Source organism: Elgaria multicarinata, chromosome 22, assembly GCF_023053635.1.
Source record: "Elgaria multicarinata webbii isolate HBS135686 ecotype San Diego chromosome 22, rElgMul1.1.pri, whole genome shotgun sequence".
Taxonomy (NCBI): domain Eukaryota; kingdom Metazoa; phylum Chordata; class Lepidosauria; order Squamata; family Anguidae; genus Elgaria; species Elgaria multicarinata.
Window position 1 is genome coordinate 7492271 of NC_086192.1, and position 26927 is coordinate 7519197.

Sequence of the window (26927 nt, forward strand, 5' to 3'; positions counted from 1 at the left end):
CAGGCTGGGTTGCTGGAAGGAAGAGCTTTCTAAACTGTGCTGCTGTTTTTTAGTATTTTGGCCCCGCCCCTGTTGCTTCCAGCCCCGCCCACCACCAGAAGGCACTCCCTAAATGCTTTCCCCAAATTGAATTCGGCCCTTGGGTGAAAGGGCTCCAACGCTCCTCCCTTATGGGTTTGCCATTGGGATGATTTATTTTGCTGCAAGGAGCTCAAGGCGAGAATACATTTGGCTCTCCCGCAACAACCCTGTGAGGTAGGCTAGGCTACGAGATAGTGACAGGAAAAGTGAGGGAAATCTGTTCCGTCGGGAGTCACCACCTCAAGGTGCTGGGGACCGTCACTTCAGGATCTCTGGGCACCTTGAGGTGGAGCTGCCTGACATTTTGGCTTTGCCGCTTCTGCACCCCGAGCGCTTCTCCGGAATCGAATTTGCCACCATCGGTGTGGTCCTCCCCTGCGGCAGGGGCCTCGGCCCACGGGGAACGTGGCCGTCAGTTTCTCACACGGGTGTCTTTGTCTCGCTCCTCCCTCCCTAGGCCTTCAACTCGGAAACGGACAATTTCAGGCTCGCCTACGGAGGACACCAGTACCACGCCAGCTGTGCCAACTTCTGGATCAACTGCGTGGAACCCAAACCCCCGGGCCTCATTTTGCCGGACCTGCTCTGAGCAGACTCCCGTCGCCGCGGTCTCAATAGGGAAACGATACCCTGGGCGAGGGATGGGGGTGGAGGGGGCTGGCCGGCAAGTAAATGTGAAAACTCTCCTGAGCCTAGTGGTTAGAGTATTTATAACATGTTCATCTTCAGGTTAGCTCTTCTCCTGCAAAAGGTGAGCACCACTGTGTGTTTTTTTAATCTGCAAGTTCCCCGTGGAGGACTGGGCAAGGGTTTGGAAGCACCCACTGACCTTGGAGATCTTGCACTGAGGCACTAGCTGCATTTCTTGAGTGGCGGTCAGCTAGCGCTGCCTTTCAGGTGTGGTGAAGCGCTGTTCCTTTAAGGAGGGCTGGGGAGGGCAGACCTCTCTCTCTCCCCCACCCCCTTCGCCCCTAAGGGGTAACTCCAATGGCCGTATCCCCTCGCATTGCAAAGGCGACTGGAGTTCGGTTTGGTTTAAGGTTGTCCAGCAATTCCCCATTTCCAAGCCTGTATCTACACAGCGAGCTTTGGAAACCGGTTTAGCTGTCATGGTTCCCCTCTTCTCCCCAAACACCCCTCTGCCCACCTGGAAAGGAACCCTGTCAGCAGTGTAACTTTCCTAAGGAGGCCACCCTTCAGGCCTCTTGCAGAGTTACTGTTCACAATGGTTAGGGGCATGTGCTGGTCAAGTTATACGGCCCCGGCCCTTTAAAATCATTTTATTATCCTGCAGACCTGTCCTTAGAAACGCAGGCTGTGTGTTTTAAGAATCAGATGTCCCAAGTGGGCAGCGTGGAATAAATACAGGAAGCAATGTATATACAGGGAGGTTAAGGTGTGTGTGTAAAAGTTGTGTGTTTACTCTGAAAGGGCATTTACCACTATCTGTGAGTTGTTAGGTTTGCTGCAAGCAGAGAGCCCCACCGGCCTTCCAGATGGCATTGGGCCCCCAACTCCCATCTACCCCAGGCAGCATGGCCGAACATCAGGGATGACGGAAGTTGTAGTCCCACCAACATCTGGAGGGCCGCAGGTTGTACCCTCCTGATTTAAAATCGGGTCGTTTCTCAAACACGCTCTGATGGAAACCCCATTTTTCCGGTACGTTGTATCCCCTTTTAAGCGAGTCGCATGTCTTGTGGCTTAGACCAGGCGGTGATCAAAGCTGCAGAGAAGCGGAATAGGCTGCTGTTGTTGTTTCTGCTTTATTGCCGCGCTGGAATCGAACGGGGCTTTTTAACGAGGCTTAATGAAGCGAGAGCCCGGATTGTAGCATTAAACAGTGAATGACCTCACCGTTGCAGACCTACGATGTCTCCTTTCTTGCTTGACTCCAGCCAGTCCGAGGGCTAACTTTACGCCCTCTTCTCCACCGCCTGGCATTCACCTTTCATTGGCCAAGTGAGCCTGCTCTCAGTTCACCGGGAATGTTGGGTGCCCGGGTCTACGGACGCCCCATTTCCAACGTGTTACTCTTGATAATCAGCCGCTATCCCCGTTATTTTCCTGTTCTACCATCAGCAGCGGCGCTTAAAGCTCATTTCTGGGAACGATGTTTTCAAGGGTTTCTATCCACACCCCTGTACGCGTTTGCGTTCCCCATATGCCTCGCTGAGGACCAGATCCATTGCGGCCTGAAGGTGGGAGCTACGGTTGCCAGATTCATTATGGAGCAGGACTCGTTGAACAGTTGCATAGGATTTCTGGCAGGTTCCAGGTTTGCTCGTTGTAGTGCTTCAGCGGTAGAGCACAGCCGAGACGCCAAATGTCTCCCAGCTATGAATATATGAATAGCACAGCCAGTTGGGACGCAACCACAACACGTCAGATTTGTCCTTTGGATTTCTCGCTGCTTTGGAGTAAAAAATTTCCCCCTATGGTTTTCTCTCTCTCATTTGGATTCCTTGTTGTGTGGTTGGTGATTGACCATGCCGAATCCAACATGAATTGGCCATAGTTGGGTGTAGTAAATACCAGCTCTCGCTGTTTTGGGTGTGTTCAGGCAACCCGTTCCCCACTCAACGGGTATGGGATAGCGACTGCGGCATCTCAAAAAGTCCTGTGAGAACGCACTCCGAAGTAGTAAGCGACAAGAGCAACCTTCTCCGACCTGACAATGTGGCTGGCCAGGGGTTGCTTGGCGTTGTAGTCCCAACACATCTGGAAGGTGCCGTGATTCGTTTCGTTCCATTTATTTCATTTCTAGCCGCCCCATGGCCAAAGCTCTCTGGGCAGTTCACAAAAATTGCAAGCCTGAAATTCGACATCATACAAAATCTTTAACAGGCAAAATTTTAAACCGCCCCCCAAAACTGTTGCAATGCCATATCGGGGCTGAATTAGATTTTAAAAACCTCAGCGCTGGAAGAGGAACACCAGTGAGGTGCTTAATACCTTGCACGCCAGGGACGACCCGGCAGAGAAAGATTCGCCGCAACCCTGCCATAAGGCACGTGGAAGAAAAAAGCGTAGGGCTCGTCCTACAGGCAGGGAGGTTGGACCCATTGGCACGGAGGCCGTGGGGTGAGTTGTGTGTCGCTGGTGTGCCACCGTCTTTATGTTGTGCTTTCGTTGGGAGTACCTGAACCTGCTCCCGGAGGCTCAGCTACCAAAAACGCAGCGGGTCCAGGCGTCGGCAAACCTGACGTGCTTCAACGGTGGAGCACGATAGCAATCTCTTGTGTGCACGGACTCCGTCCAACACGGATGTCACAAGGCAAAGGAAGGTTTTTATTAACCGCTCATGGACGAATATGCTTGTATTTGATTAAATCTCGTACACCCAGCCGTTGAGAGGGTGGTTCTGGTCAAGAGGATACTCTGCTCCACCCTGCGTTTTACCTTGTATACCAGCCTCCAGATGTGTCATTACCTTGCTCCAGATGTGTTGGGCTGCAATTCCTAGCATTCCTGGTCAGGAACACTGGGACTTGCAGTCCCAACACATCTGGAAGGCTGTGAAGAATGAAGAATAGAGAAGAATGAAGAAGGAACTAAATTTCTCCAGTCAAATCCCAGCGGAACGTATTGAACTGTGACCACGTCGAGGCCCACAACAGATCACAGGAGTGGGACGTGGTCGTGTCTACCAAAGAAAAGGGGAAAGAATAAAACAAATCACCTTCACGTTCTCATGACCTTAACAATGTCACTTTTTTTTTCTTTTACTGATGAAAGGCTGCTGTATTATGGGATGGGGGGCAGCGAAGGGGAGGGGCGTGTTCTCCAAACCTACTCCTCATTCAGAAGATTCGCATTACATTCACCGATCTTTTCCACTATTATTCTTTCAGCCAAGGGCCCCGTTGTCCTTGGAAACGGTATCCAAGGTTACCGTATTTTCCCAGACTTCATTGCGTTAAGCTCTGCTTTTTTGTCTCCACCTCGTTTTGAGTGCAGGTTCGCCAGCTAGGCAAAGGTTTTTCCAGGTTGGGGTTGTTTCTTTCTTTCCTTCTATTTATTTTTTTAAAGACACACTTTTCTTGCTACAGGTGGAGCAAAAATACCCTCAACCCATCGCTGTGCGTTTTTATTGGGTTGGCAATTTCATTTTGTTTTTAAATGCAACGTTGCAGAGTAGTGTGTGTAGCAGGTTAAACTGCAACCCATCTGTTTCTCCTTGGGGTCCGTCTTCACTGCAGGTTTTTCTTACGTCGGGTTTTAAAATGTGCGACAGCCCTGCCAATTCCTAAATACGCTGTTGTCCCCCATTTCCTTATCTCGGCTGCAGTTGTTTCTAATCGACTTGGAACAAAGTAGCGCAGCAGGGGAACCCAAACGTTACGATCAGGCCGTAAGGCAGCAGCGAGCAACTCCAAAGCCCACGTTTGAGCATGGTGTTGCCTTTCCTCCAGCCCATTGAGGATTTGGGGTGGTGCTTTGATGACTTTGCTTCCGGTTCAAGGTGGGCAGCATAACCGCCAGTAGCTCTGAGGCCATTTTGCTGGCTGCTATGGTGTGCCTGTAGCCTCGTGTGCCTGTGGTCAGTAGTTGGGTACCCAGGCTTCCAGATTGTGGCGAGCAACATGTCTGGCCAGATCTGATGCCTGCTGCAGTCCACGGTACCTTCCAGTGTCCCGATTTCTCCTCTCTTGATGTGTGCAGGAGGGCATCTTCGAAACCCCCCCACACACCCCATGTAGCACTTGGGCAGAAGAACAGGAAAGGTTCCTTGTGGCGATGGTGCCCAATCCAATATTAAAGAGAGTATGGGCAGCACAGAGCCCTACCCAGAGAAAGTTAGTTGCGCAAACCCCATTGAAGTCGATGCAACAAGTTAATTGCAAGTAACCCACCGAAACTGATGCAGCAGGTTAATTGCAGTTAACCCATTGAAATTGATGCAACGAGTTAATTGCAACTAAGTCCCATTCGTTTTCAAGGGGACTGATTTGCTTTGGATCGTGGCCTGTATCCCCTCAACGTGCTAGAATGTCCTTTCGTTTCAAGGTTTATGGGATGTGCGTTATTTTTTAGGGAGGAGGGGTGAAATCCGTTCTTCCTTAGCAAACCATGCCTGTATATGTAAGGTTCTTTTTCGTGGTCTCTGTGAATTCACGCACGTGGGAAAAGGTTCGGAACATCCTAGAACTGAGCGGTTTGGGCAAACGCCCCCCTCTTTCCTGCACATAGTCCTGGCATGGTTTCTGCTGTAACCACTAGGTTCCTTTTTGTCCGCCGCAACAAGGTGCAAAAGGGATACGAAAAATGGAAATGAACTCCATGGAAACACGATCGAATTATTTGCATATTAATGGCTCTGGTTGCAAAAATATGCTATTCATTCCCATTCATCGAAAAAAGTAAAACAGATTAAAGCTGCTATTATATCGCTACATTAATTTGTATAGATGCTATACTTTCTGTTCTTTTATTTAATCAGGTTTTTCAGATGGTAAAAAAAACCCCCAACCCTCATAAGTTTGAAAGAGCTGCAGTATCATGAGAAAACGGTGTGTTGTTGTTTTTTAACGTGTGTGTTCCTTCTATTGCTGTCTCGGCTGCCTCTGAAATGGTTTTGCGGTTCGAAAGGCTGTGATTTAATGCCTTGTTTGACTTTGTAGTGTGGTGTCGCTGATGTTTTTAAATGCTGGGGAGAATGAGATCCTTTCTTTAAAAAGTCTCGATTTACCTCCCTCGCAGTGAAGTACAAACTCTTTCATTGATCCCTGTGAAATGTCCTGATCCTCAATAAAGTACCCGCCCCCACTTTTTACTTTACAAAAAGGTCAGTGTGGTCGGTTGCTGAAGCTTAATAAAAACTTAAAACAAATATTTGCGTACCTGCCTCCTAATGCTATGGTTCAGGATCACTTAGGACAGGGACCGTCAAAGACTATATTCTGGTTCTGTTTTTAAAAGGTGTTTTTTTGGTTTTTTTGCAGGGGAGGGGGACATTTCTTTGCGGTGGTGCAGTTAGGTCATTTTAGCCCCCAGACTTAATGGGGTTTTTTTTGCCGGGGGGTGGGGGAGCGCTTTAGACAGCCTTGTGTATTACTTTGGTTGCTTTGCAACTGCTTGTACCTTTTTGATGTTTTCCAACCCTGATTGAAAAACTAATTATACCCTGAGCATTTTAATACTGGGCATTTTAAGCTCCCTCCAGTCATGGCACCATCTTGACTACAAGAATAAAATGGAGTTTTATGTGTGCTTCTGCTCAGGGTTCTAGCCAGCCATACCCTCCCCCAGAACACTCCATTCTGCTCCCCTCTTGTTTTCCATGTGTGCTTCTGTTCAGGGTTCTAGCCAGCCATACCCTCCCCCAGAACACTCCATTCCGTTCCCCCCTGGTTTTCCATGTGTGCTTCTGCTCAGGGTTCTAGCCAGCCATACCCTCCCCCAGAACACTCCATTCTGCTCTCCTCTTGTTTTCCATGTGTGCTTCTGCTCAGGGTTCTAGCCAGCCATACCCTCCCCCAGAACACTCCATTCTGCTCCCCTCTTGTTTTCCATGTGTGCTTCTGTTCAGGGTTCTAGCCAGCCATACCCTCCCCCAGAACACTCCATTCCGTTCCCCCCTGGTTTTCCATGTGTGCTTCTGCTCAGGGTTCTAGCCAGCCATACCCTCCCCCAGAACACTCCATTCTGTTCCCCCCTAGTTTTCCAACTGATGTTCAACATTCTGCAGCTGCTGAGCATACTCCAACCTCATTTGACTGGATTTTTCATACTTCTGCAAACCTTGGGATTTCCCAAGCATGTTGATACCTCCATTTTCTTCTTGGGGGCACTCTGGGTTTGTTTGTTTGTGGCCGGGGGGCAGGGGGTTGGCTCCAGTCCTTGTCAACATGCATCATTTGAGTTTTCTATTCGAGGGAGCCATTCTGCATATTACACAGAAATGAGGTGATCAGATTTTGGTCAATATCACTTCCGATAGCATGTAGGTGAAGATTATATGTTTGTATACCCCCACACATGTAAAAGGCTCCCTACATGTAGTAATCTAGCACAACAGGAAGAAAGTTTAAGGTAGCTCTCTCCCTGATATGGTTAGCTTACTACATGCAAGCAGCTTCTGACTGGCTTTAAGAAGAAATATGTTGATTTTAATTGCGCATGTGTTAATAACCAGTTGTGAGGGTTAGGTGTGGCATATCTGTTTGTGTTCTAAGATTGTACTGGGTGCAGAATTCCACAACTTGAGAAACCGCTTTTATTCGTTGTTGTTTTAATCAAAGCAAGTTTCTAGCACTTAAGACTGCAAAGCTAGGCTTAAAAGTTACCACGGGATTTTCCCAGGGGTGACTGTTCAAGGCATCGTCACCCTTTCCTACAATTAGGAGAAGCTGCCGTATCCAAAATAAGCAGCAATATATATACATGTTCATGCACACGTGTGTGTTTGTGTGTATGGTGGGTGTATGTGAATTGCAGCTCTAGTAACCTTTTCATGCAGATTTTTTAAATAAAAAAAAGCAGTGTTGTGTACATGCAGAAGAAGTGGATATCCTAGATTGGGGGGGGGGGGCGGGGGGAACCAGCTTGACACCTCAGATTTGGAATGCTTTCTCTTGGGAAATTCTCCAGGCATCTACTCCTGACTTTTGACATTGGGCAATGGCTTTTTAAAATCAAATTGCCTTGGCCTTCCAGCATGTTGAAAAGCTGACTTGAACTGCTGTGTTATGCTTCTGCCTCTTTTATTAAATGCACGCTGCAGGGTTTTGTCCTTCAGATCTTACTGTGGGATTTTGTTGTTTTGTTTTTATTCTTTGAATTGTACTCTGCCCTGGGTGCTTGTGCTGAAAGGGTAGCTCACAAATGTTTTAAATTAGGGTGACCATATTTAGGAAACCAAAAAAGAGGACACCTAGTGTGTGTGTGTGTGAAAGCAGCTTTCTGAGTCCTGCAGAAAGTACGTTATTCCCCCGCCACCTTAAAGAACCCGATTGGAGTGGAGGAGGGGAAAGGATTTCATTCTGCACCACCACCATCCACTCCAATAACGTCCACGAATGACCCACTTTCCCCTTTAAGACCTCAATTGGAGCTCGGGGTGGGGGAATGATGTGCCTCAAGAAAGCATGTCACTCCCTCCTGCCATGCTAATGGCAGCCGTAAAGAGGAAGGTGTGTCATTCCAGGACATTATTGAAAATTATAGAAAATCCCCCCTGACACCATGGAAAGAACAAAACCCAGGACAAATCCGGGGAAATCCTGACAGTTGGTCACCCTATATAAATTAACATAAGCAGATTTTTTTAAAAAAACACACCTAATGTTGAGCAATACAAGGTCAAGAGCAGTTAGGGAGAAAAAGATCATGACATGTTGGTTGTCTAAATTACTTTATTTGTGGCGGATTGTCTGCTTAGTGTCACTCCCCACCCCACAATCTAAAAACCAAAATTATAAATTACTAAAAATGGGATGGAAAATCTCTCTGGATAAATTCTCTCTATAATTTTAAAATGAGATTGCAATCATGTCTTGTTTCTCTGCGTTACTTTTATTTTTAAAAATCCAATGTTGAAGAGTCAATTTTCCCCCTGGAGGTGGGGGGGGAAGGGGGAACGGTCACTCTCACCCGATGAGACGTTTTGCCAACGAGCTGCTGTCAACGAGAAAAATGAAAAAGACCAAACAAAGAGCCACCGCATCGCCAAACAATATTTGGGTCGCCTCTTCCGCCGTGTTAAGTGTCTGGCTTCATGAACTGATTGTATCGAAATGGGCTTGCGGGTTTTGTTTTGTACGTGCTTTACATCTTTACGGAGGAGCTGCAGTATCCAAAAGAATACTGCGAAGTTGACTCCACCGGACGTAGGATTAAGGCCCCCCAGGATTATGGGGTTGCTGGTTTAGTGCTTTGAAAATGCATCGGAGGTTTGGCGGTTTCGGAAAGAACCAAAGCTGACTGCAAGAAGAGACGGTGAAATCCTCTGTTCTGGTAGTTTTGGAATATTTCATCCCTTTTGCTCTTGTCCGCTCTGTTCAGATCCCCCAGTAAGGCACGAAGTTTCGTCTTTCCCGCAGATAAACATCCGGCATGACGCCGTATGGCGTCTGCACCATTTTGACGGTGTTCCTCCCGTACAGCTCTCGCTCGTAATCAATGAGCTGTCTCCAGAAGCCCACGTTTGGGTGCATGACGGGGCGTCTCGACTTCACCCAGTTGTAAGCCTCGTACAGGGTGACGTTCTGGTATTTCATCAGGTACGCGATGCAGAGGGTGGCTGACCGGCTCACGCCGGCCGCACAGTGGACCAGGGTGACGCCGTGCTTTCGTGCCACGCTCTGGATCTTGTCGGCCACGCTGTCGAAGTAGAGCGAGATGGGGGCATTGGGCATGTCGGCCACAGGCACTTTGACATACTCAAAATCTGGGAAGTTGTAGTTCGGGAGTTCGATGGTGGCGTTGATGACGCAGGTGATCCCGCGGGCTAGGAGCAGCTGCCGGTTGGCGGCGACGCTGCCCTTGCTGAGGTACAGGAAGGGGGTGATTTGGGCAATGCCGCCCAGCGCCCCTTCGGAATACAAGCGAGGAGTCATTAGAGTTCGTGGCAAAGAGTAGTGTCTTCGTGATGTCATGGGAGGAGCCTGGGAGATCTCAGACTTTCATCCTAGGCGTGCCACGCCCAGAAAAACAAAATCTCACTCTTCGGTGGAGCTCTTGTTGGCTTCGCTTTTTCGCCTGCAAAATGCAAAGGAACACCAGTTTTACGGCATGCGAGCAGCGTGGCAAAACCATGGCTGGCTGCCAATATTAGTTCATGGACACGATCCAGCAAAACGTGCTTAGCGGCACAATGATTGTAAGCCAATGAAATAAATCCTTGCCTCCTAACAAAATGCTCCTGCCCAGGGTTCCGGCCAGCAGTAAGAAAGCATAAGCTATAAGGGCCCTGGCAGGTCAATTCACTCCCACCCTCCCCGATTTCGTTCATTTTCTTCATGCTCAACACTCTGTGGCTGTACTCCTTATTGGATTTAGATGCTTTTTAAAAAAATCACTGTGTTTTTGCAAACCTCGGGGTCATCCCTCCCTTCCACAAATGCCCTCTTGTTTCTCAGCAGTCCGACTTTGGCTCCATCTCTGTCGCCATGGAGGCACAGAGTTCAATATTAGAGGGAGTGATTGAAATCAGTGGGTCATTCCTGAGTAAACAGGTTTAAGATTGGACGCAACATCTTCCTGATTTAGACTAGACCGGGCCCATTTTATGGATCCCACCCACCCGGACTGCTCCCAGACTTCCCTAACCTCACGCCCTATGGCAGTTGTAGTCCAAGACATCTGGAAAGACCCCAGTTGGGGAAGGCTGTTACAGGCTTTCCAACTGTTTGCAGTCAAAAACAAGGACCTGCTATTAGGAACATCAGGGCAGGATCTACACTACTGCTTTAAAATGGTTTATAGCAGTAGTGACAACTGATGGGGCCCAGAACACACTCCCTATACGGTCTTCAAAACGTTTTCAAAGTATCATATCCTGCTTGGTGTAGATCTGGCTCAGGAGAGCCCTGCTGGATCAGACCAAGGGTCCATCTAGTCCAGCACTCTGTTCACACAGTGGCCAACCAGTTGTTGACCAGGCACCCACAAGCAGGCACGGGTGCAACAGCACCCTCCCACCCATGTTCCCCAGCAACTGGTATATATGGGCTTACTGCCTCTGACACTGAATGTAGCACGTAACCATCAGGACCAATAGCCATTGATAGCCTTCCCCTCCAGGGATTTCTCCAACCCTCTTTTAAAGCCATCCAAATTGATGGCCATCACCACCTCTTGTGGTAGTGAATTCCAGGGTTTAACTATGCGCTGCGTGAAGAAATCCTTCCTTTTCTCTATCCTGAATTTCCTACCCATCAGCTACATGGGATGACCCCAAGTTCTAGTATTAGGAGAGAGGAAGAAAAATGTCTGTTTATCTACATTCTCCACGCCATGTCGTACATCTCTATCAGGTCTCCCCTTAGTCTCTTTTTTTCCAAGCTAAACATAGAATCATAGAATAGCAGAGTTGGAAGGGGCCTACAAGGCCATCGAGTCCAACCCCCTGCTCAATGAAGGAATCCACCCTAAAGCGTCCCTGACAGAGGGTTGTCCAGCTGCCTCTTGAATGCCTCTAGTGTGGGAGAGCCCACAACCTCCCTAGGTAACTGATTCCATCGTCATACTGCTCTAACAGTCAGGAAGTTTTTCCTGCTGTCCAGCCGGAATCTGGCTTCTTTTAACTTGAGCCCATTATTCCGTGTCCAGCACTCTGGGAGGATCGAGAGGAGATCCTCCCAACTGTTCTAACCTTCCCACATAGGGAAATTGCTCCAGTTCCTTGATCGTTTTAGTTGCCCTTTTCTGCCCTTTTTTTCATATCAAAACCAATTTCTTAAGCTCCCTGTTCATGACATTGTTGAAGTGTGTGCCTTTGCTGCACTCTGCACTGGACACAAGTCCAGTTTGTTCTTGAACCCTGACCTATATATTAACATGAGCACCACTGCCTATTATCACAGTTCTACCTCAGCATCCAGTGTGTGAAAAACAGCAAGCTGGGTGCTACATGTTGTCTTTGCCACAGTGACCAAAGTTTTAACAAGGCATTCCCAAAAGATGAAAACAGTGACAAAGAAGTGTCCCTCATAAACTGTCCCTGTCCCTTGAAGCCTATGAATTTATATCCTTTTTATTCCAGTGGTTTTCCGTCCCTGAACCTAGCATTGCTCTTGAGGCAAGGGGTCGCCAGCCTTTCTGGGGTCAGTGGGCACATTTGGAGATTTTGAGAGAGTGTTGTGGGCATTTTCAAAATGGCAGCCCGGGGGGTGGGGGGAAGCTTGCCTGTTCTTAAAATGGCTGCCGTGGCCAGTCATGAAACATTCATTTCCCAGAAGCGAAACTGGTCAGACTCAAACTTGCCCAAGAATCTTAAGTATAAGGCTGAGGTGGGATTCTGAGTGTCAACACCAGTCTTTTGAACCCAAATAAAGACAGTGTTGGAGGGAAACACGTCACTTTGCAGCAGGCCAGCCTTCCATTTTTAAAAAAATTAAAAACATCTTCAGAGATAAAAATAAAAAATCAGGAGGATTAGGGAGCCTGGCAGGGGCCAAGAGAGGTGTCTGCCAGCACACTGCTGCCCAATGGCTCCACATTGGGGCCTGTAGCTCTGGGACATTTTGGCTAATGGTAGGGTGACCCTATGAAAAGGAGGACTGGGCTCCTGTATCTTTAACAGTTGCATTGAAGAGGGAATTTCAGCAGGTGTCATTTGTATATATGGGGAACCTGGTGAAATTCCCTCTTCATCGCAACAGTTAAAGCTGCAGGTGCCCTGCCCTCTTTTAAATCTGGTCACTCTAGTATAGCTCCTGCAGCTTTAATTGCTGTGATGAAGAGGAGATTTCACCAGGTTCCCCACATATACAAATGACACCTGCTGAAATTTCCTTTTCTAAACAACTGTTAAAGATACAGGAGCCCTGTCCTCCTTTTCATAGGGTCACCCTAGCTAATGGACCCAGCTTTTTTAAAAAGGGAAGTCATATTGGGCCATATTGGGTTGCCTGGAGATGCCATGTATTGGGGGTCAAGTGGCAGCAACCCCCAAGGTTAAATTAACTGGTAAGAGCTTCTCTCCCACCCCTCAGAAAAGCTAGGCGTATCGTGTGTCAGTTTGTTGTTTTTAATGTGCTTGATATTACTAATAACCTCAGGCACAAGGCATTTTGCTAGGCCCAAAAGAAATAAATCGCTGACAAGCCACCGTGTGACACCGTGTCCCTCCTCGCATCCTCCTGACTGACACGGTGGAATTTTAATTCAAACGCCACAACGTGGGCAGCTTTAAGAGAGGTCAGTAGCGCGTCTGAGGGACAAAAAGCCGTCGTTCAGCTCCTTCTCTCTAACGAGCTGGCTTCGTTAGTGCCACATGCGTCTCTTTTGCTGCCCAGCGATGAAGGCGCTCAAGCAAAATGGCTGCGGAGTGAAAGGTCAGGCCTGCAGAAGGAGGTGGCCACCTCAGACGGGAGCCGTGGCCAGTTGGAGGATGAGAACCAAGGTAGCCCGATGCCCTCGGCTGTGTTGGTGGAAGACGCTGCCCCTTGCCGAGCATCGTGGTAAGGTCCAACCGCCAGTCCGGTTGTTTTGTTGTACACGGAAAGGGATTGGGCGCCATCTTGCATTTCTCCTCAGGCAGCCACATGTCTTAGGCCGGGCCTATTTTATGCATCCCAGTTAGATTTTCTGCTGGGCTGTATGTTGCTATCGCCACACTGCTGTTGTTTTTATCGCTGTTTTATTGTTAATGCTAGTATTGTTCTGTGGTGAAATTTGAAATTGGATTTTTTTTATATATGTTGGAAGCTGCCTTGCGTGAACTCAACCCTAAGCACATATCAATAATAATAATAATAATAATAATAATAATAATAATAATAATAATAATAATATAAAAATTAATGAATAGTAACAGTAATATAATATAATATAATATAATATAATATAATAAAACAGTGCCTTCTTAATGTATTAATTTTCTATGCTGTGTTGTTGTATTCTGATGTAAGATTTGGGCATTATTGACTAAAGCAGGATTTGGGGCCTGGGCCCCAATCCGGCTGTCCTGGGGTCCAAAATTGGGAGCCTGGGCCCCAATCCGGCTCTCCTGGGGTCCAAAATTGGGAGCCTGGGCCCCAATCCGGCCCTCCTGGGGTCCAAAATCGGGAGCCTGGACCCCAATCCGGCCCTCCTGGGGTCCAAAATCAGGAGCCTGGTCCCCAATCCGGCTCTCCTGGGGTCCAAAATTGGGAGCCTGGGCCCCAATCCGGCCCTCCTGGGGTCCAAAATTGGGAGCTTGGGCCCCAATCCAGCCTTCCTGGGGTCCAAAATTGGGAGCCTGGGCCCCAATCCGGCCCTCCTGGGGTCCAAAATTGGAAGCCTGGGCCCCAATCCGGCCCTCCTGGGGCTCAAAATCGGGAGCCTGGACCCCAATCCGGCCGTCCTGGGGTCCAAAATCGGGAGCCTGGACCCCAATCCGGCCCTCCTGGGGTCCAAAATCAGGAGCCTGGGCCCCAATCCGGCCCTCCTGGGGTCCAAAATTGGCCCTCCTGAGTTCCTCAGATGGCCCCTCCCCTGGCCCCACCCCCTTCCCTCCAGCCACTGATCAGTTGTTGGCTGCCTGGCTTTTCTGCAATTTCCCCCCATCCTAAAAAGTTTTAATGCCTTAGCTTAGTTACTAACAGTAAGAGCTTTAAGCTATAATATGATATATATATATATATATATATATATATATATATATATATATATTCCCACCCCATTTTCCTTTTGCTCCGCCCCTTTTGCCCCGCCCTCCATTGGAATGCATTCCCTGTGAACTTGTCCAAAATGGAACTTGAAACTGGCTTTATCTGTACAGTATTGACTCCCTGTAATTCAGTTCTTTGGATTTATTCCTCTTTTCCTTTCTTCTTATTGACTACGACTGGTGAGTGAGGATGGGGAAGCTGGGTTGGCCATTGTTGGCGTGTGTGACGCCGTGACGCTTCAAACAAAATGTAATTAAAAAAACCAGGCAGTTGGAAAAAAGTTGGCAAATTAGTTCGCACAAGAGCTTTGCTCCATCCAAGGCTCTGTTCTGGAAAGGCGTGTTTGGTTCCAAAATGCGGGAGGGTGGAACGAAGCGGCTGTTGCTTGTTTGGCAGGGTGAGCACAGTGCAAAGGATTATGGGATTGCTGTGTTTTTCTGAGCCAAGTTTTGAAGAGATAAAGGCTTGGTTCTTGTATGTGCATCCTTGATTTCCCTCTCTCCCATTCGGACTTTGGGGCAGGGGTCTTGGGCCTCATGAGCAGTGAGGGCCCAAACACAGCAGGGATGGCGTACATCCTTTGGCAGTAAGTGAAATAACACACACGTCTAAAACAGGGTGGCCTCTCAAGGCCATTAAGTCAGTGTCCAAATTATCTAAACGCACCACGCCTCTCTGTATGTGATCATGGCTTGGGCAGACTCCATTGAAAAGCAGTTTTGGTTGTCAGGTGATGTGGAAAGTGTAACCATGACATGTACGTCTGAGATGGACCGTTCATCGTTGCAAACAATTGCTAGATGCTGCAATTATCGAGGAATGATCGGTGCATCTATGTGAAGCAAGCCCAAGGAAACAAGGTATGCAGGATGATGCCCATCAAATAGGAAGATGAGTCCAGTGGCCATCAACTGCTTCCCTTCACAAGAGTAATTTTGTTTTCCTATGAGTATATTAGGATTCCGGCCCGGCCCTATTATTAGGCAGTGTGAGTCAGTTGCCTCAGGTGGCTGATACTGGGAGGTGGCAGCAAGGTGCTGGAGAAAAGATGTATGTGGTTGTTAAGTCCAATACAAAAGAGCTGGGAGTGAAAGAGAGAACATCCTATGTTCTTTTTAAATGTATAAAAATTAGTATGTTGGGGTTTAGCTTAGCTTTCTCCTTGATGTGCGAAAGCCAAGCATATAGATGTGAAACATTCAAACCTGCCATTTTTCCTGCCTAATGTGGTTCGGTCAGCAAGAGCTGCACCATTTGATTCTGCCAACCTTGTAACTTGGCTTTCAGCCCTGTAACACGAGGGGGAGATCACAGCTTTGATACCTGCACTGGCTGTTTAATTGTGAGCCTTCCCTGTTTCTGCTGATAAACTTTCACTCTATTGTTTTTACTGCGTGTTTTAAATCTTGTAAGCTGCTCCGAGCTGCGGGGTTTCCTTGGTTGCAGGCTCTGACTCCGCAGACCAAGTTGTTTGGCCACAGTTCAAATTGGCCCGGACGGCTCTTTCTGCGGTGAAGGCGAGTGGAAACAAAGCCAGAGAGCTCTGTGCTAAGCATTTTATTTTTAACGTCAAATTTGAGGCTTGTATTTGCTTATTCACAGCTCAGCTTTTTCCAGCTTGGAGCCAGCTCCGTTAAGAGCTCCTTTGCTCTTTCCCTGTCCTTTCTGAAGTTCTGCCTTTCTCAGTGGCTTTCTGCTGGTTCTCAGAGCCAAGTCTAAAAACGTATTGCTAATAAATATATGTTAGCTTAGAAGCCAGGAGGAGACGTAAGAATCTGATTTTCGCCCAGAGCAACAGCAAATGTTGGCAATTAGAAAGAAACCAGTGGGTCCTGTAACAAAATCTTGAGGTGCAGGAATCTAACCAGCTGGACATGACCCTCCTGGCTACTCCATTGCAGTCCCAACCAATCAGTCAGCATGTTTAATAAAGATGCCCGTGTTGCACTAATGAAAATGTCTCATACTTCTGCCAGCCTGCAACCAAACTTGTTGATATCTCTCTCTTATTTATTTATTTACACTATTTATATACCATTCCATATCTAAAATAGTTTCTCTTTTGTTATAAGAACATAGAATCATAGAATAGTAGAGTTGGAAGGGACCTTTAAGGTCATCAAGTCCAACCCCCTGCTCAATGCAGGGGGACACCTTAAAGCATCCCTGACAGATGGTTGTCCAGCTGCCTCTTGTATGCTTCTAGTGTGGGAGAGCCCACCACCTCCCTAGGTCATTGGTTCCATTGTCGTACTGCTCTAACAGTCAGGAAGTTTTTCCAGATGTCCAGCTGGAATCTGGCTTCCTTTAACTTGAGCCCATTATTCCGTGTCCTGCACTCTGGGATGATCAAGAAGAGATCCCCCCTCTGTGTGACAACCTTTCAAGTATTTGAAGAGTGAGCTAAGCTAGATCAGATCAAGGGTCCGTCTAATCCAGCATTCCGCTCACACAGTGGTCAACCAGCTGTCAATGGGAGACCCACAAGCAGGACTTGAGTAAAACCGCACCCTCCCACCCATGTTCCCCATCAACTGGTGTAGAGGTATACTACCTCGGAGGTAGCATATAGTCATTTGGACTAGTAGCCCTTGATAGCTTTTTCCTCCAAGAATTTGTCTAACCCCCTTTTAAAGCCATCCAAATTGATGGCTGCCACTACATCTTGTGGAAGTGAGTTCCATAGTTTAACTATGCACTGCATGAAGAAGTACTTGTCCATGGATGGTGTTTTTTTCTTCTTTACACAAGGATCCAGACTCAGAGAATTAGTCACTATTAGTATATAGGAGAAAGCTTCGGCTATTGGGCGGTATAAAAATGTAATATATCAGCAACCAGAAACATCTCCAGCCATCCGTCAGAGACTCTGGATAAAGCCCCTACCTGAACCCTGATCCCTCAGGGAAGGGAACTGCCACCTAACAGTGTCTGGAGTCCTTGAAGTGATGGTCCCCAGCACCCTGAGGTGGTGACTCCCAGCAGAGCAGACTTCCTTCACCTTTCCTGTCACAATCTCTAAGCCTAGCCTACCTCACAGGGTCATTGTGGGGGAGCCAAATGTCTATTGCAAATCGGTAAGGCAGGAGCATTGAATCCCTTTAAACCCAAGGACCGAATTTCATTTTGGGGAAGCTCTAGGGGGCCACCTACCCAAGGTGGGCGGGGCTAAAGACAAAGGGGCGGGGCCAAATACTCAAACATAGCAGCATAGTTTAGCTTAAAAGCCAGATTCCGGCTGGACATCAGGAAAAACTTCCTGACTGTTAGAGCAGTACGACAATGGAACCAGTTACCTAGGGAAGTTGTGGGCTCTCCCACCCTAGAAGCCTTCAAAAGGCAGCTGGACAACCACCTGTCAGGGCTGCTTTAAGGTGGATTCCTGCATTGAGCAGGGGGTTGGACTCAATGGCCTTATAGGCCCCTGCCAACTCTACTATTCTATGATTCTATGATTCTCTTCCTTCCAGCAACTCAACTTTAGGAGAGGCATTTTGGCTTTTTAGAATGCTAGTAGCTCTCAGACCTGGCACAACGCCAACACTGCTCCGAAACCAGCGTTCGGATGCGGTGCAGAATTCCTGTCCTACAAATAACAATGATCTTAACCATTTGTTGACTTTGCCACTGAATCCCACGGATTGCTTCAAGAGCTTTGCAACTTCAACTCAAAGAATACAAACAGTCAAACCAGGGCTACACAAACACAGCAAACATTCTAAAATGATTAAAAAACAAAGGTAAAATTCAATATGTCAGTAACACCCTTACTTAATCAGCGGTTTAAAACCAAGAGGGCTTTTAAAATCCTAATAATGAGAGGCTGAGAAAGCCCATTGTCAGACGAAAGGAAAACTGGAGAAACTAATAATTAGTTGACTTGCATGTCTGAAAACTACTTCAATTTGTTTAGCAGATTGCTCTCTGGGAAGCATTTCTTAATATCTGCAAACTTGGAATACTGGAAAGTGGAGTAGCAACTGCTCTCTTATACAAAGCTTTATTATTATTATTTAAATAACCTAAGGTTCTAGTCCATGAGAATCTTTTTTAAAAATTCAATCTAGAACATTTAGTTTCTAGTCTTTCCTTTCATTCCTGTCAAACATTTCCTGGTCCCCCTTGTCAGATTCACAATATTTTATCTTCTTCATATTGTCCATGTATATGGGAATTTTTGCTTTATCAAAATGCAAAATAACTTTGTGCTTTTATAAGGTTCTGATGAAACCGCTACCTTTTTGTTCTTAGAAGCCAGATCTCACCATGAGGTTTCCTGCTCAAAGGATAGATTATGTCCACAGCTAGCCTGTCCAGAACAAAACTTTAAGACCCTCCCTGCAACCTCAGATCACTTCGGGTGCCTTTGTGACATCAGCACTTAACTCAACCAATCAACCTCCCAGTTTTTAAAAAGCTAATTTGGCCATTTCCAAGAGGGGGGTGGAAGGAAGAAAATATGATCTCAGAGCACTCCCCAGATGCGTGTGGCATGGTCTTTTTGATTGTGGCACCAATCTAGTGGAATATTCTGCCCAAAGAGGCTCATGCCTTCTGAAAAATGGCCAAAATTGCCCTCTTTTTGAAAAGGCATCATGTTTCCCTCTTTAGTTTAAGGCTGAAAATGTTCATATGTTGTACAACTTAATGGTTATGTATACAAAACTATGTATCTTTGGAAAACTAAAGTTAAAAAAATAGATGAGATTAGGAAAATTGCTTGCAAAAATGTGTATATTTGCCTAGTTGCATACAAAGTTGCATCTATTAGGAGAAATGCACACAAAAATGCTTATGGATATTAATTTTTTAAAAAATGTCAGAAGTTTGGGATGAACTGAATTTAAGATGGGGAATATTCTCAGCGTTCTCATGATAAACTGAACTGAAGATTGGAAAATAGAGGAACTGGGAGAAATTGACATTGACAAATTTGTGCCGCCTTAAGTTGTATTCCTTCTGGCAATGGACAAGGGCTCCCATAATGAAATGCCTTTACATCACAGTCTGAACGCCCAGGTGCAGTTTTCCTATCTTACTGAACTAATTTCTAGTCCAAATTGTGTCCCTGCCCCAATATCTTTTAATACAGTGTACTGTCAGCTTCTCCATCTCCCCCCGAAAGCGACGAAACGCTAAAAGTTCTGAACAATTCTGAAAGAGGCTGAGGCATCTCCGCTTTGTATTCACTCCACTAGCAGTTCTCTAACAGCAGGGCCTGCTCTAGGGTTGAGGGGGGAACCCTGGGCATAGTGCCCTATAGTGGGAGGGGGGAGGCCATACAGCAGTGCCCCCATGGTGGATTGACCTGACCAATGCCGGGCATTCGCCATTTAAATTTCACACAATGCCCCCATAGTGAGAAATGTAAATGTCAGTGCTGTGTGTCAGGGGGGGAAATATATGTAAAGAGCCCCCCAAGGCAGATACTGGCAGTAGCAATTGCCCTAACATTCTGCCGTCTGGTGGCACCAGGCCTGTCTTCTGGAGGCCTTTGAGAGCCACAGTACTGGGCTAGACACACTGATGGCACGATTCTATATAAGGCAGGCTACTACATCAAAACAGCCATGTCATAATAAGCTCCTGGAGTAAAACTGATTAAAAATATAAAACAACCAAACGCCCTGATATCATTACTCCCCTGTTGCTAAAAGACTAATTTAAGTGACAAGATCCTAGCCTGCTTGTCCCCCTCTGTCTCATTTTGTCTTCATAATGACTGCATGAAGTAGGAACCTGTTATCCCACTTTTAAAATGTTCTACTTTCAGCTTTTCTATAACAAACTGTCAAAGGAACCCTTGCTGCCTAGTAGAGGATTCTGGTAGGGAAGGTTTCTAGGGTGGACAATCTGTCCATGCGGGGTCTGAGCGTGAACTGGGAGTCCACTCTAGAAAGCCCAGTTATTCTCTATGGTTGCCTGTTACAAGAGAAGACCCAGAAGTAGAGATTCTAGCCACTAGGCATTCATGGGTCAGACGAAGAGTGCAGATGAGGATTTTACCGCGCCGTCCTGCTGCCTCATTCACAATTTTTTTATCAATACCTTTTCCACAGGTAGCTTTCCCATATTTCTCTACCGCTTCTTCTGTCTTTTTGTTACCTGCAGAAAACCCATTAAGTAGGGTGAGCATATGGAAAGGAGGACAAGGCTCCTGTGTCTTTCAGTTGTATTGAAATGGGAATTTCAGCAGGTGTCATAAAGCTGCAGGAGCCCTGCCTTCTTGACCAGATACAAAAGAGGGCAGGCCTCCTGCAGCTTTAACTGTTGTGATGAAGAGAAAATTTCGCCAGGTGCTCCATGCATACACATAACACCTGTTGAAATTCCCCTTTCAATACAACTGTTAAAGTTACAGGAGCCCTGTCCTGCTTTTCACATGCTCACCCTACATTACGGAAGAAAAGACAGAATAGCTGCACAATGTCTGTTGATTGGTACCACACTAGGAGAAATCTGAAAGCACCTTAGGACTGTGGAAGTCCAGGTTTCAGTCCTCACTTAGCCCAAAAGCTCACTGGATGACCTTGAACCCTCCTTCCTCCCCACCTGTCTCTCACACACCTATCTTACATGGTTGTTTTGAGGAACAGATAGGGTAGTGATTCTTACTGGGGTATAAATACAATAAACAAATTCTAGTTGTCTGTCTATGGGTGCTCCCAAACCACGCCCTTCCAAAATTCCAAATGTGCCCACCGCTCCCCCCCTAAAAAAGGTGGGGGCTCTTGTGCTTCACAATCAGTTCTCCTGGGGTAAGCATAATGGGGTCAAGTTAAAGGAAGCCAGATTCCGGCTGGACATCAGGAAAAACTTCCTGACTGTTAGAGCAGTACGACAATGGAACCAGTTACCTAGGGAAGTTGTGGGCTCTCCCACACTAGAGGCCTTCAGGATGCTTTAGGGTGGATTCCTGCATTGAGCAGGGGGTTGGACTCGATGGCCTTGTAGGCCCCTTCCAACTCTGCTATTCTACGATTCTATGATTCTGTGTCCCAGCCTATAGAAACATAGAAGATAAAACCATTGATCAATTTAGCCTAATATTATATACTTTGCCAGTGGCTGTCTGGAGTTTCACTCTTTTGATGCCAGGTTGCTAGGGAACATGAGCAAGAGGTTATTGGGTGAACTAAAAATATAATATAATGAATGCATTAATTAATACTATTGCGCTCTTGTCCTGCTTATGGACTTCCCTGTGCACCCCTGATCAGCCACTGTGCAAACAGAAAGTTGGATAGGTCTTTGGTCTGATCCAGCCTGGCTCATCTTATGGAATAGAGTATTCTGGAAGAGAACATGGCTGGCTGGCTAGAAACCCCGAACATATACACTCCTTACCGCAACATTTTATTACAGGTCCCACTTTTATTCTGTACCATTCAGTGACCCTACTTCCCATGATTTAGAAAATCCCAGGCTAAGAGTTTGAACCCAGGTTTGACAAAGTTGAACACTCTGGGCCGGCCAGTGCCAGAAGAAATGATGCCATTTCGGCTAGCAAGGCAGCAATGAGTGCCAATGTTGGTTTATTATTTTTATAGAGTGTTTTACACATGGCTGGAAATCATGGTACATCTGATTTAAAAACAACAACGAAGCCAAGGTTCTAACCCCTTCGCTGCCCATGGTTGGCCGGCATTCCTCTGCTATTCTGTAGATATTTCTCTGCAGGCTTCATAAACTCATCTGGACAGTCAGTAAGCAGAACTAACAGCAAATGAATTCCCATTTCCCCTCTGAATAGAAGCTCTTGGCCTTAAAAAATATTGCATTCGTTGAAAAAGGTCTTGAACGCAAACAAAGCCCAGAATCCTCTAAAGGGAAAAAGGGGGAAGGGTTGCGAACGTGAATATCTGCAGGTCTTAGAATCATAGATAGTAGAGTTGGAAGGGGCCTATAAGGCCATCAAGTCCAACCCCCTGCTGAATGCAGGAGTATGGGGTGGGATCCGGTTACTCTACTACATATGAGCTCCTTGCGTGAGAGAATTTCCCCAAGCCTTTGATTCTAATTATTTTGGGGGTCCTTCTCATGCCGTCATTTTTGTGCACAGAAAAAACAACATTAACAGGCATTATTACGTAGACATTTCTCCTAAATCCAATCTGAGGTGAGCCTGATATCTGTCAGGGGAGGGGTCCTCTGGTTGTGGACCATTGGGACTCTCTCCCCAGGGAAGAGACAGCCTGGCACTTAGGCTGTTGTTATTTCGGCACCTGACAAAGCTTTTTGTTTTAAATCTGAATCCAATTTTCATGCTGTTTTTAATTGCTGTTGGATTATTATTATTACTATTATTTATTCCATTTCTACATCGCCCAATAGCCAAAAGTCTCGGGGGGGGGGGGTTCCTCACAAAAAATGCAAATCCTTTGGGAGTATGTTTGAATCGGCCACCACACTTGGCTGCAACTAACTTTCTTTTTGCACAGTGCCCAAGTAGGCCGAAGCCTTAGTCTCACTAATGCAAAGCGGTTTCCTGAATATTTGCTGAATGCTGACAATCACACCCATGTGTATCTGGGGTTAGAGCATCATCAGAGGAGCATTTTATAGCATGCTTGTTACTCTGTCTGCGCTCACGGATTTTCACGGGTCCTATTCACGACGCCGTCCGCCTCCCGTTTTCCTGTCCAAAAAAAGACCCAGGAAAACCCATTCCCCCCCTTTAGCAAAACACGCCACCATTTCCTGCTGTGTGCAGGAAAAGCAGAGCGGAAAAAAAAGTCCATTGAATGGGCCACGTGGTCTTTGTTTACTTCTTTCTTCAGCATCTGAAGAAAAAGGTAGCTGCTTCTCCCCATTGTGGGACAGAAGCACAATTCAAAGTGACAGGAGGGAAATGTGACCCCCACCCCCTTCATCTGAAGAAGCTCTTTGTCTTTCAGGTCAGAAGGGCAAGGCAGCTTCCTACTGGGCTTGAAACCTACCTCCTCTCAATTTTCCACATTAAACAACCAGGCCCAGATCAAATTAAAAGTGCTTCTCTTCTAAAATACACGATTAATCACAACCTATTAGGGGAAAGAGGGGGCATTTCACTCAGACGTTCCCTGAATTTTGAAAGCTGGCTTTAAAGGAGAAATGAAATCGTTCCTTCAGCCATTAGGCTGGTGAGTACGAACGAGGGAGAGGGTTTTCTCGGTGGTGGCCCCGCACTTTTAAAAATTTTCTCCCCAGGAAATTATGTATTGCCTCCTCACGGCTACCTTTTTTAAAAACGAAAAGAAACCCTGAAGAAATAGTCTGCATTTGCTGCTTAAAAACTATTAGCTGTTTCAGCTGCTACTACAGATGTTGTATGTATGTCTAATTCTAATTGTATGATTGTGTTTTTGTAAGCCGCCTTATGCAGGCAGACCTTTCTGAAAGGCGGGTTAAGAATCACTTAAATACTACCACTAATAATAATAATATTCAGCCTGTTTAACTCATTATGCCTCCCTTCTTCTAGAGTTTCAACTGTTTTTATGGTAGAGCATCCTCCCCTAACCTCATGCCTTCTGGACGTGTTTGGATTACAGTGCCCATAATCCTCAGACAGCTGGGCATTGAAGTCCAAACACGTCCAGAGGGGGTTGGCAAAGGCTGCCATAGGGCAATAATATTTATGCCTTGCAAACTAGTACCCCTATTTACATTTGTTTTCCTTGGCTGTTGGGAGAAGGCTTTGAGGGAGGAAGAAAGAGGAGCGAAGCCATTAACGCTGAACCGTTTTGAAAGACCTTGCCAAGTTTGCAGATTTGTACATTTATTAACAAGGCAACGAAAATGCTGAGAGAGACGGAACAGAACCCACACCCGGCTAAACCCATAATGTCATTGTTGGGGATGCACCAGCAGCGCACGCAAACCATTTTTTAAAAATAACCTTCTGACTGTTAATGCCTCTGAAGATATCTGTAATTCCACACAAGCCAGGGTTAGGTCCAACAAACCTGATTCCTTGCGTGTTGCCTTGGCAAGGGTTGGGGGAACGAAAGCTGCAGATTTGCTATCATGCTGCTTGGAAACCCTCCGTGCTTTCAACTTGTTTGTGGCTGTCCCCCCCTCCCCCCCAATTCAGGGTGTACTTTAGGTTCGGCTTATGTTGCCTGTGTGTCCTGCGTGATGCGATAAGAACGAGAGAGTGGAGGAGCCTGTACAGATTTGCCCCCGAGGGGGGAAAATACATATATTTTTGCTTGAGAAGAAGGGGCTTCAAAGTACGTGCCAAACCAATCCCCAAATGCCGCTCTTGGCAGCTGTATTTGGTAGAGCTATAAATAAAACCTGAGGCAAGACAATAGAATTAATCTCTCTTTCTCTCTCTCTCTCTCTCTCACACACACACACTTCTCTCTCTCTCTCACACACACACAGTTTAATAACCCTCTGGACTGGGACTGTGATAAAGTATAAAACTCACTACATCCTTAAAGCAGTGGATCATTAGGCAGAAATGGCTGCATTGGATTGGCAGTCATCACAGAGAAGTGGTTGCCAACTTAGTGCTCTTAGTGTTGGGATTACAGTGTCCAGCATCCCCCACCATTGGACCGATAGATGTTGACGTCCAAAACTTCTGGAAGCACCACTTTGGAGAAGCCTAGCCTTGGCCGTTTTTCATGGGAGTCTCTGGTGGTGAAGCCTGGTGGTACGTGCCACGTGTCCTTAGGTATGAGAGCCGGATGATGTCTAGAGTGAGGAAGCACAGATCATGTCCTCCCTCGCTTGTATCTCACTCAGGTTGCAGACTGTTTTCTCCATCTCTTAGGCAGCAATCCTGTAGTCCAGCCTTCTCCAATCTGTTGACCCCCAGATGTGTTGGACTGTAACTCCCAGCAGTCCCAACGGGTTTGGGACAGCTGCTGTAGTGTCTCGTAGGACAGTCCAGGGGCTGTAAGAGTTTTTGCATCTCCCCTTCCAAGGGGAGAGAGATAGGTCAGCCTGTGGAAAGGGAGACCCAACCTCACAACCTGCCTCCATGAAGACCTGGAAAGATCCACACCCACTATTTCTCCAATATCAGCACTCTGACTGGGAGCAGGCGTCTTGAAGTTGCCATCAACACTTGTTAGCACCTGGACAGGAGACTGAGTGGACACACAACTCATCTGGCAAGGTCTATTGAATTCTTCTTTAATTATTTCTGAATTTGTCTATATTAACATAGGCAAACCACTGTCCCCTTGTGGCTTTTTTTTTTAGGGTGGGGGATGCATTTCCTCTTTCTGGATGCTGGTTAAGTAACCTCGCTACCCACTTGTAGGATCGTTGGATGGTGAGCGGCCCACTGGAGGAGAAGGCTATCAATGGCTACTAGTCTTGATGGTTATATGCTACCTCCAGGATCAGAGGCAGAATGCCTGTGTACACCAGTTGCTAGGATCATGAGCGGAAGGGTGCCGTTGCATCATGTCCTGCTTGTGGGTCCCTGGTCGACAGCTGTTTGGCTACTGTGTGAACAGAATGCTGGACTAGACAGACCCTTGGGCTGATCCAGCATAGCTTTTCTTCTGTTCTTACATTCTCACATTCAAAGTTCATGTGAGGCATTGTAAACTAGGAATGTGCTCCGCTTCTCTTCAGTTCAGAGAAGCAGGAGCGAGGCGGCCTAATTCGCCTCCGGAAAAGGCAGAGGCGAAGAGAGTCAGGGGGGCTGCGGATCGAGGCGAAGAGGATCGCCTCAATCCGGAGCTTCGCCTGCAGGTAAGTGGGGGGGAGGGGGACTAATCTGGCGCTGCCGGCGCCACCATCCATGCGGCAGTGCCAGGTAAGGGAGCAGGGAGGAGGGACGCTTACCTGCCTCCGTCGCGGGCTTCAATTGAGGCCCTGATTGAAGGCGGAAGTGAAGGCCGAGGCCTCTTCCGGCTTCAACCGGGGCCTCAATTGAAGCCCGTGACGGATGCAGGTAAGGGGGCGGGGGGGGGGGGATATTTTAACTTGTTGGTTGTTTTATGATGGTTTTAATTTTTGTGAACCGCCCAGAGAGCTTCGGCTATTGGGCGGTATAAAAATGTAATAAATAAATAAATAAATGTGGCTTATCTTGCGCCGCCGCCGCTGCCGCCATCCATGTAGCGACGGCGGTGGAGTGGGAGAAGAGGAGTGGCGGAGGTAGCGGAGTGGCGCGAAGAGGATTGGGGGTGAAGCGGATTGGGGGGTCCGTGCACAACCCTATTGAAAACTAAACCAGACGCTGGAAGGGATCCATTAAACTAGTGGTTAGCAAATTTATCCTGGGAGCCCAAGTGTAGTTTGGAATCAGGCTGTGTTCCTCAAGAGGAAGATCAGTTACAAGGACAAGTGGCCCAAAAGACAGCTTGCCCACCACTGTGGATCTTGCCCTTCAGCATGCAACTACAGGGGAGTGCTGGCATCGTATAAAAATCTTTGGCAAATCTGCGTAGCCAAGACATTTGTTCGTAAGATGTATTAGCGCCCCTGACCTGTCCACTATAGGTGGCAAAATGTATTGTCTCAGCTTGCTAGGAGAAATGTTGAAGCTGAAATTGTTGGATGTTTATGTCTGGTGAA

At 47.0% G+C, this 26927-nt stretch overlaps 2 protein-coding genes across 7 annotated transcripts in view; one reads left to right on the forward strand and one right to left on the reverse strand.

Moving 5' to 3' along the window:
- SYNRG (synergin gamma) overlaps positions 1-5909 on the forward strand; it is a 77258-nt gene extending 71349 nt beyond the window's left edge. For all 6 annotated transcript variants that reach the window (XM_063146680.1, XM_063146681.1, XM_063146682.1 and 3 more), the window contains one exon: positions 539-5909. In XM_063146680.1, the coding sequence (XP_063002750.1) occupies positions 539-670 (132 nt within the window). In that variant the 3' untranslated portion in view covers positions 671-5909. The remainder of the gene's footprint in view (positions 1-538) is intronic.
- A 2986-nt stretch (positions 5910-8895) lies between these two features.
- Positions 8896-9736, reverse strand: DUSP14 (dual specificity phosphatase 14). Its single transcript, XM_063146431.1, has one exon. It carries the CDS (start codon positions 9678-9680, stop codon positions 9084-9086), a length of 597 nt encoding a protein of 198 aa, XP_063002501.1. The 5' UTR covers positions 9681-9736; the 3' UTR covers positions 8896-9083.
- Between the last annotated feature and the right edge of the window lie 17191 nt (positions 9737-26927).

Coding starts and splice junctions, on each gene's coding strand:
- DUSP14 (XM_063146431.1), bottom strand. CDS start 9,680: ATGACATCACGAAGACACTACTCTTTGCCACGAACTCTAATGACTCCT.